Genomic DNA, 10,759 nt, shown 5'->3' with positions numbered 1-10,759 from the left:
AGTTACGGATTGCTTATTCCTTGCATGAAAAATTATTTACAACGCATATATCTGCATCTAGTCTCAACTTCAGGAAAATTACATTGTACGGTCGAGTTACAGTTCCTACAGGAACCACACACTGATTATGCAGCGTTCATGTTGACATAACGATGGTTATGTACAGTGTGTACGTATCTTTCCTTGAATATGATACTTAACACGTGGACTACGTATTGGTACATATGCGTACCATGAAATGTATTTCTCCAGAAGGTAGTGGTACATAATTCAGGTTGCCCAAAATCGGCCAAATTCCGAGAACAAAAAAGGCCATAAAAAAGGCCGATAATTCAATGTATACTAGTTTATTTGTAGGTTCCGCTATAAAAATTCCATTTATTTTCTTTTTTGCAGTATTTAAAATTTAATTAGGAAGTACCTCTTATCATAAATTTTAGCCGGCCAACGCAATTGAGAAAAACTAAATCACGGAATTTGCCCGGAAAAAATGACGTCTGGCAACCCTTCTTGAAAACAGTACAAAAAATGAAATAATAGTACAAGATGAAGCAATCGTAGACAACGTGTTAATACATCAACATGATAATAATTCTTTCGAGGGAAAATTGCTGCAGGTATATTAGGGAGACGATCAGCAAGTAACCGCGACGATCGAAGCATTAAGTAAAGTTCAGCATTGAGTAAAGATAAATTCATTCACTAAGAAATTTCCAAGTATACAAATGCGGCGCTCGAAAACTTCACGAAGTCGCCATGCTGAAGAAAGTTTTCGGTGTACGCGGTGATTCGTCATACTTGCGTCAACAATTGCAAGAACTTATTCTGCATGCATGAATACAAAATCTATGTATGAACTATGATCATAGGTATAAACAGTCGCGCATAAACTTCAACATACAAGTACAACTCCAACAGTTCACCGGAAAATAGTTTTGTACTGCACTTATAACTGAAGAACGATTTAAACTTATTTGTGCCGTAGAAGAAGCGAAAAGATTGCTTACCGGGCAGATGGACGACGAGCCTTGCGGTTTTGTCTCTCAAGTTTCATGTCATTTTATTAAAGAAAGACTCTTATTGCATGCAACTGCGATGGTTTATCCTACGACTTTCCATCTGGATACAGAATTGGCAGACGAGTGTTCATTTAGCCGCACAACTTAGTAATTTTGCTTGAAACACATCTTGGTTGATATAGCAAGTAATATAAGGTTGCGTCGGAATACTGCACTTGTGATATCGTTAACAATGCGGCAAACTAGTATTATGGCTGTTCAATATTATATGTAGATTAGATTATGAGGCTTCATAAAATTAATATTGAAAAATTAGTCGACATGTGAAAACAAAGCAACGCCTCTCGTCATCTCGACTCTAGAAACTACATTTGTGAGTTCAGTATTGCAACGTGTATCTTAAAACAAATATAAAATCTATAATCTGGCAGACCAAAGAGCTTTAATAAATTCAGCTGGTATTGTTGTTACTCAGTCAAAGTAGCGCACAACTATGAATGAAAATATCCTCGGGGTAGCGGAAAGCTGATGCCTCGAATAATTCTCATTGAACCATGGAATCGGTCGCACCAAAAAAATCTGGAACTAATTTCAGTTATGTTGCGCACTAGCACAAGACACAACACCAGTAAAAGTTATTTGTTGATGAATACATAAACGAAGAACACATTCTGAAATTTTTTGAATGAACTTGATTCTTTCATGAAGGCTCGGGGCTTACAGCTCACTGAGTGAGTTCACTGAGCGATAGTAGGGCCTAGAGAGCCCTTCTTGAGCAGGTTCATGATATGCGGTACAGAGCTCGGGTCGAGGGTCTGCACAATTTCGTACTTGACGCCTTCACCGTCGCGCATTCCGTCGCCCGCCGTCACTGCTACGAGCTCGTCACCTCGCAGCTCCAGCACCTGGTCAACACGAACGTTTCTTAGAACCTTTATTTACCTATGTAAGATTCAAGTTGATTTATTGTAGAAAAAGTTGCATTGTATCCAACTGAATGCTGTGGTACATCGTATCAAGTTTCATCTGTCTCAATAATTGGTTGACGAAAATTTATTTAACCGCACATCATAGCAACTTTGCTTTAAGCAGCTGTAGCATCTGGTCTCCACGAACGTTTCTTAGAACCTTTATTTACCTATGTAAGATTCAAGTTGATATATTGTAGAAAAAGTTGCGTTGTGTCCAATTAAATGCTATGGTACATCTGCATCAAGTAGCTACTCAGCAGAAAGTGCATGTACCACACCGCTCGTTAACAAAAAACTTATAATACTGATCAAAACTGAGATTTGTAGGGTCCAATTGCCACATAATAACTAAAAAGCTTCTTCGCTTGCACTAGAAAGAGGTGGGTCAATTTTGTTGGTAAATAAATCGTTTCAATTAAAGGCCGGTGACTTAAGTAGCGTGGCATTATCAGCAGGTTATCAACATTGACGATACATAGAATAAGTAGAATGAACTCAGTTTAAAATGTTGACATTTTATCTCGGAACATTGATAACATCATTTTAATGGGAAAAGATATTGTGAAGTTTCATCAAAAATAGCTTAACTTGGGACGAGTCTTAATTTGACATTTCATTAGAGAAAGAACTGATGAAATTCGAAATGCCAATTGTTTGATACTCATGTTGTCACACAACGTCAAATGCTCCCAAAAACTGCGTTAAAAACACAAACCTGAACTCCGGTGCCGTGTAGCGTGTGCAGCTGCAGCTGTTGACCGTCCAAGAGTCCTCCGGCCGCCCCTTGACCTCCGAGCAGGAAGGTCGGGCCGTTGCCGAGTCCTGTTATCTCCATGGGCTGCAGGTGCTGTTGCTGGTGGTTCGTCGCATTGTCGTGGTTGTTAGTAGACATTGGAGCAGTTTGAATTTCCAAAGAGCGAGCTTGCAAAGACTTATTTGTTGATGTTGGGGGATGTTCGATGAGCATTAGGTGCTGACCATGCTGCTGTTGCTGATCGTTCTGTAAGTGAAGAGCTGATTGTGTCTGCGGCAACACGTGCGGCAAAAATTGAACTTGATTACTTTGATCGACATGTAGAGTAACGGAAGGTTGCTGCTGCTGTTGTTGTTGCATTTGTTGATTATGTTGCTGTTGATTTCTGGGTGTTGTTTGTGATGGCATACCAACAGGACCGTCTTTGCGACTGCGGCTCTTCTTACACTTGCGCTTGTGAGCATCGTAGAGACGCCGGTAAAGATACAAGTACTGGCAACTGTCGCAGCGATACGGGCCATCACTGCTGTGCTTCTGGCTGTGGGACTCCAGGTCCTCGACGGTCGTGAATGAAGCGTCGCATAAATCGCACTCAAAGGGACGCGCCGCATTGTGCTGGTGCTTCAACCTTTTGAATGAAGGCTTCACAGGGTTAAATGCGTTCAATTCTGATTCTTTTTTGATCTTGGTGGCGATAAAAGGTTTTTTGAGCACCGAATGAGACGTAGTTGGCTGAGCAGTGCCTACCGCAGCACGCGCTACCATACCGGGATCATCGGCTGCAAGTTCTTCCGCTTCCTGGGAGATGTTATACTTGATGTCCTCCTCCCGAGCCGCCAACTGCTGGTTAGCACCACTCTGAACAGCATTGTTCCTACTGTATCTATCAGTTAGAGTTCGTGCCGTGCGCCGCCTCGTGTTGGGCAGGTTGCCTTTGAGCGACTCATGAGTGGGGAACTCTCGTTTGATGGACGGTGTTGCAGGCGGCTTGATGAGGTTGCCTGGTTGTGGGGTCATGGTGGCACGTTTCTTCTCACAACGTGACTTGTGGCTCTTGTAATGACTCTTGTACATGAAGCTGAAGTGACAGTCCTCGCAAGTGAAGGGACCATCACCTGAATGCTTGCGTCTGTGCTCTTCACACTCGCTCTGCTCAATGAAGGAGGCAGTGCATTGGTCGCATTTGAAAGGCCGATCATACGGCGCTGTCTTGGCAGGTTCGTTTGCAGCACCGCCAGGGGCAGATATCCTGCCTTTATCTGAAGTCAGCTGAGATGAGAGATTCTGAGATCGTTTGTTGCACATTTGCTGCCCCATAGAAGACAAAAACCTGCTATTAGTAGCGCCCAAAGGCTGTTGGGTGCTATTATTGTGAGCTTGTTGGGCCTCTGACTGAAGGACAGCAGTTTGGTTCTGTTGGGAGACAAGAGGAAGTTGCCTCATCGCTGTTGTTCGTTCTTGTCGACTTGCACTTGAGTTTTGCACCAGCAGCTGACCACCAGACTGCTGCAGCTGGTGCAGGTCTGTAGCCGCCACTATGTACGAAGTGCCAGCAGTCGAGCCGTCAATGCTGGTCGTCATCATGACACTATTGCTGTCGCCAATACACCCGCCGCTAACAGACACTTCAGGGAGCTTCAATATCTGCTGCTGCTGCTGCTGATTATACGAGAGATTTGAGTGGCTGAAGTTAAGGGGTGCAGCAGATCTTCTAAGCACATTTCCATCTGTATTACCGGTGGATGAAGACATCGATGCCATGTCTGCACTGCAATTAACAGCAAAACCTTGATCTGGACTCCCATCCAGACCTTTGCTGGCAACGGATGCACCATTTTCGGGCTGTTGTACCATGATCTGCGGGATTAAAAAAAGGCCATCAAGAATCTTCAAGGCTTTGGAAATTACAGATTCGCCACAAAGAAAGGTCACCATACTAAAATAAGCAGGTTCAAACCAAATTTTAATCTGAATGACATCCACGACTCGCCTGAGACTGACTACTATATATATAAAATTTTCAAAAGTTATTGGATGCACTCACCATGAAGAAGTGTATACCATAGATGTCAATAAAACCTTTAGTGAGATGCATTTATACAATTTCTTTCTGGAAAGCTTTTAAGTTCTCGAAAAAGTTAGGTAATTTCAGTGGATAGAGTAAAATTGTAATTATCACACCATATTGACCCTTGAAAATATTTCAAATGCTTTTGATGTTCTGTCAAATGAAAAATATAATTCCTTAGATATCTTTTGCCAGTTAAAAGGCTGCTGAAAATAAAGACTGGTTCAAACCTAATTTTCTACAGCCAATTACACTGATAGCAAAAGTGATAGATGATGGCTAAGCAATGGCAATTGCATGTGCATCCGTGAAAAGCAATTTAAAAGATAATAATTAATTGAAAAATTCATAACCAAAAGTACCAGCAACAATAACGGAGATACTATGAGTAAATAAAAAGTCAGGGCTTCTATGATCAGTGACTATTAGTAATAATACCTAGTCATGCAATGACTCAAAGTAAATGGTGTAAATCTGACTTTGCTGAAGAGTAGGTAATTAGTTAGGTGACACTCCCATGAGAATTTGAAGCACAATGCAGAGCAGATGGAATTCAGTGGCATTAGTTATAGGCTCTTCTAACCTGCTGCTGATGAAAAGCATTGATTGGTTCAAGGTGCGAGGAGGTGATTGGTTGGAGGTGCGAGGATGTGGTTGGAAGTAGAGAGTTTATTGGTGCATGGAAATTCTGAGATGACAATGGTTTTGACAAATTAATCTGAGAAGTGTTCACTGGATGATGGGATGATGGAACATTTTGATTTAATACATGGCTGGTCATTGACTGGATTGAGAGGGAAGGAGAGGTTCTGCTTGACTGGTGAAGCTGATGGGAGTGTGAGGATGTGGGTAGGGAGTAGTGGGGCAGATGTGCTGAGTCACTTGACTGATCCATCAGCACCTTGGTAGGAGAGACACAATGTTAGCTTGCAACCAAAGTTCTGTTTATCACGTTGCACTCAACATAGACAGAACTTTAGTTCCCATGGAGTAAAAGCAGCATTTCATGATGAGAAATATTATAGAGCAACAAAAAATTAAATAATGACTATAAATTGTACAAAAAATACACACATAAAGTCAGTGCTCTATCAGGTAAGTGGGGAGGAAGCTTGCAGAAAAATTTTAATCCCATTGAGGCCAACTTGAAAAATCAGTCAATTAGTGGGATTGACCTATTCATTCTATGAATGGGATAGCTAAGTGCAGAAAGAACTGAACCAGCATTTCATGCCATTTTAAATAAAAACTAAACAAAACCTGCTTTTTAGAACACCAATCATCCATGCATTCATCAAATAAATTAGCAAAGGTGACAGTGGGATTAGAGAACAGTGATTTCTTTCTTTTATGCAAGTTTGATTGAAGACCAAAGCATGATTTTTATTAACAATCTTCTTATTTGTTTTTTCAACGAGTCAAACAAAATTTCTTGCAGGCACTGGGAGATCAAACAGCAGGTTACCAAATGACAATTTAATGAAATGCAATTTTCATATATACAATATTTACTATCAAGCAGTTGAAGGGTTTTGAAACACTTGAAATGAAATTTGTGGAAATGACAGTAGTGCAAATCATTAAAATTGCTCTAAAAAAAACTTCAGCATCTGGACAAATCCTGTAGTTTAGAGGTTGATAGCTGGAGACTCGCTCTTGATAATGAGGGCTCAGCTATTGCCAGTCTTGAAGCAACAGGGCACCGCATAACTATGCTGGTGCAGGCCTCCAACATCGCTCAAGTGATGGTGTCATTGTGAGCCTCCAGCAGTGTGGTTCTTAGGTCCTCCAGATTGTAGATGGCATGGGAGTCGAAAGCTTAAGGTCGTGCTAGTAAGACCAATATAGTTTATATTTTGAAGAAGTCTATTATCTTTCTTTATTACATGAGAATTTATAAATGACATTAGTTTCTTGAAGCAATCCATATCTTTTACAGGGATTATTATTATTATTCAGGACAAGGTTTTTAATTTTCTTATTTTATAGTACGGGTAGATTAGATATTTTATTTTTATTTATTTATTTTTGTTATCTGTTGCGCTCTTTATATTATTATGGATGATTGACTGTAGGACTCATTCATCTACTTTGTAGCCTCTGTTCTGGTTTTTGTAGAAGATTGTTATGATGGTTCCATCAAATACTGCTTCACTGTTGGTTCAGTTTTTCTCAATCAATAATTTTATATTTTAGTGTCAACAGTTCTATTTTAAAATCCACTATTTATTAGGATTTGTTTACAAGTTCGGAGTTCAGTTTTCAAATCACTCTTGAATGTGCAGGTCTTGAATGCTCTTTGTATGAGAGCGTGCACAGTGCTTGTTTTATAGTGTTGACGGCATTCACTACATATTTGTAGGTTTTTGGTAAACATTAGTGACAAAGGAATTATCTTCAATTTGCACTAATATATATCTAGGAATGGCAATTGGTGATTTTGTCCATTTTCATGGGAAAACTTTAAAACTGGTACATGATCTAAAGCTCTTTGCAGTTCATTCAAGTACTTTTTGTCTTGAATGACAACAAAAATGTCATCTACATATCTGTAGTAAAGCTCAGGCTTGATGTGTGCATAAAGTAATAAGCAATACATTTTGTTTGACTCATTGAAAAAATAAATAAGAAGGTTGTTAATAAAAGCATGCTCTGGTCTTCAATCAACTTGCACATATATATATATATATATATATATATATTGTTGAAACACATGCAATTAATGACCAGAGAATGCAATATTTTCCATTTATCAGGGAGTATAAAAATTCTTCAGATGATGTTAATAGATTAGAAGGCAGGTACTTATAATATATTTAATGACGTTTTGACAATATCAACATTAATTTTCAAGTTTTAAGAAGCATTGAACAATAAAACTTTGGAGGACACAAGTACATAATACACACAAATAGGATAAAACACTAATATTTCAAAACTGAAAATGACTCTGAAAACTATCTCATAGTTCAGACAAATCCAGTAGTCGAAAACAGATAGCTGGATTCCAATCCCCATAGATGAGGGTTTTAGCTATTGTTGGTCAGTTAATATTGGATGCAACTGCATGATGTTCCTCTAGCACAGTTTGAGCAATGGTCTTGTGACCTTGTCTCAGGTGGTTCTTCTGCCCTCCAGACTGAAGATGGCAGGAGAGTTGATTTCAATGACGTACCCATAGTTGTTAGTCCAAATACTTCAATGCAGTCCAAAAGATGAATAAGTCTACTACCTTCTTTGAAGCAAAATTTATAGACTACACAGGCCTAATGATGATGATGATGATGATGGACTACATTGGAAAGCATCATCATCATGCAGAGGTGCACAATAATAAACAACCAATGATTGCTGGAAACCTGATCACTTTGGATTGAACCCCAGCTATCTATTTCCAAACTACTGGATTTGTCTAAACTTTGACCAAGTTTTTGGAGCATTTGTCTCTGGCTCAAACATTTTTTTTATATCCAATTTATGTGTATTAGGTATGTACTTATGTCCAATAAAATTTCATTATTCAAGGCTTCTCTTAACTTAAAAATGATTGTTGTTGCATTCGAAATATGATTAATATATTATTATTACTTACTAAACCAGCCTTTTGATCTATCAACATCATCTAAAGAATTGTTCAACTCCTTGAAAATTGTAATACATTCTCTGTTCATAAATTGCATGCACATAATCAAGAAAATTCTGTCATCTAATACTTCCAATCATAATATATATATTTATAGTCACATCTGAAACCTTGTTAATAAATAAAAATTAATTTCTGATCCCTGCATTTTGATCAACCAACATCACCTGAAGAATGTTGTTCAATCTAGAAAATTTATAGCCGTGAATTTTTTATATATAGTCATTAACCACCCGTGTTTAAACAAATACATTAACATTTATTTAATGAACCAAACCAATATTTGCAATGAGATCCCAATAGATTTTGTCCACTTGAGAGATCAAACCAACACAAAATTCATCAACACCATTCCCATTTTAATATATATAAGATATATATAGATATCTACGTTGGTGTTAATGCTGCATCACAAAAAGAGTTAACAAAATTTGAAAACCAAAGTTAGAGCAAGTTAATCCTGAAAAAATTCATGGCTTACACAGTACAATGCTAAAATCTAACCAATTCACAGGTACAACAGTGAGAGAACGCTTATGATATACAATTCAAAGAAATTGTGGAAAGTATTTTCTCACCATAATGGGCATGTTGTCTTCTCTGCCAACGTTGCCTTGAGAAGCTGGTTTATTTGAGTGGGAGGCCATGTGTGCTTCATAGGCTCTCCTGCTGATGAAACCTATACTGCACTCAAGGCACTGGTGGATTGTAGTAGTGGTTGTGGTGAAGGTACCAGTTGAATCAGATGTGTAATTGAGCATGTCTTGAATATTTCTGCTGTTATCACCATTGTTGCTGGCACACATTGTGTCACTGTACCCTCCAGCATCAGCACTGCTGCATGACACAGAACTGTATGATGGCGGTGAGCGCAGATGTGCTGTTGAGTTGACTGTGCTCATAGCAATGCCTGATGTTGCTATTTGTTGGGAAGTGAGCAAAGGTAAGCTGGATATGAGGTTTGCTGGAATGCTATTTGAGGAAGGTATGGAGCTTATTGAGGTAGTGCTGTTGCCATGTTGCTGCAACTCGCTGTGTAGTCGATGTGAGTGATGCAGAGTAGAAACTTCGTTTGTTGATGAATATCCACGGGTAGCATTCATGCCTGTAGTTAATAGCACTCAATTAGCTAGTGAGAACTGATCATCAATGACTTTTTTCCAAATTTTGCTGCTCACTTTAACTAGGAAAATATCATGACAACCACTTTTCAGCCCATCAAAATCAAAGCCCGAAACAACCTTCTTACTTAAAATGCTTAAAATTAAATTTAAACCTCCTGGATAAAGCCTTACCTTGTGAGTTAGCTACCATTTGTAGCTGAGAAGCTGACAGTATCTGACCTGGCAGCATTTTTGAACTCTCTCCTTGAAGTGCTTCAGCAGTATTGTCAGCATGGTTAACTTCCTCAGAGTTCCTGCACACAAAGCTTTCAAGATTTTATCAGAGAATTTTCTCTTTAAATGCAGCTCAGGTATTTTTGTTGCACTCTTCACAAACCATTCAAGCCATAGTATGTAGGATGCAACATTACAATTGCTTCTCTATGCTGTCATTAGTTACTCAAGACTCAAAAAATTCGGTAGGATAAACTGAAAGAATACTTAGGAATATATAGGCTGCAAATATTTCCTCACCGTTCATCCATCATCATCTTGAGGTCAAGAGGCAATTCCATGGTGCAGTAAGAAACTATCCATGCCAGTACATGATTATTATTTTATAGTCACAAAATATTTGTTCAAGAAATTAACCGTTTTGATTAATTTTAAACAAATTTATATAAATAAATAGAAAATATTTAATTACTTACATATAGAGATACTACAACTCAAATTAACACTTGTTAAAAATTCAATTCAGCCTCTGTAAACAAAACAAAATATAAAGTTGCAGAGTTTTTTTTTATTCTAAAATATTACAAACCTAGAGCAGAGTAAAACAATCAGATAAAAAGATTAGTATTTGAATTTTCTCACAAATTTTTGCTTTAAAAATGAAATGATCAAATTACTTGTTTAACAACACTCTTTATTGTAATATTGATGGTTCAATTTATTGTTCATTTCAGAAGCCATGCATGAACATATGGCAAGTCTTCAAGTCGTTTTAATTTTGTATACCATCAACCGGGGCTACTCGGGACAGATTTGATTGTTTTTTTGTTAATAACTGTTAATAAATTCTTAGGATGAAACATTTCATAAACAAATTTAGGCTCATTTTATAGCTCTTTGCAAGGGCTATCGAATGGCATTGTCAAAAAAATTCCATATGCTATTCCTAAGGTGCCAGACGCAAAAT

At 38.2% G+C, this 10,759-nt stretch overlaps 1 protein-coding gene across 5 annotated transcripts; it reads right to left on the bottom strand.

Moving 5' to 3' along the window:
- Positions 1–431: 431 nt before the first annotated feature.
- On the bottom strand, positions 432–10,328 carry LOC108672758 (zinc finger protein 236). Of its 5 annotated transcripts, none has more exons than XM_047881760.1 (6): positions 10,269–10,328; positions 9,751–9,872; positions 9,034–9,560; positions 5,396–5,713; positions 2,706–4,601; positions 432–1,924 (listed from the first exon to the last, which is right to left on the bottom strand). In XM_047881760.1, coding segments are annotated over exons 1-6 (3,033 nt in total). In that variant the 5' UTR covers positions 10,271–10,328; the 3' UTR covers positions 432–1,756. The 5 variants fall into 5 exon arrangements, with proteins under 5 accessions (XP_047737716.1, XP_047737717.1, XP_018015973.1 ...); XM_047881761.1 differs by having other exon boundaries at positions 9,751–9,884; positions 10,269–10,300; XM_018160484.2 differs by lacking the exon at positions 10,269–10,328 and adding an exon at positions 10,093–10,208.
- Between the last annotated feature and the right edge of the window lie 431 nt (positions 10,329–10,759).

This window comes from Hyalella azteca, unplaced genomic scaffold, assembly GCF_000764305.2.
Source record: "Hyalella azteca isolate HAZT.00-mixed unplaced genomic scaffold, Hazt_2.0.2 contig8792, whole genome shotgun sequence".
NCBI lineage: Eukaryota > Metazoa > Arthropoda > Malacostraca > Amphipoda > Hyalellidae > Hyalella > Hyalella azteca.
This window is presented reverse-complemented; position numbering and strand designations above follow the sequence as displayed.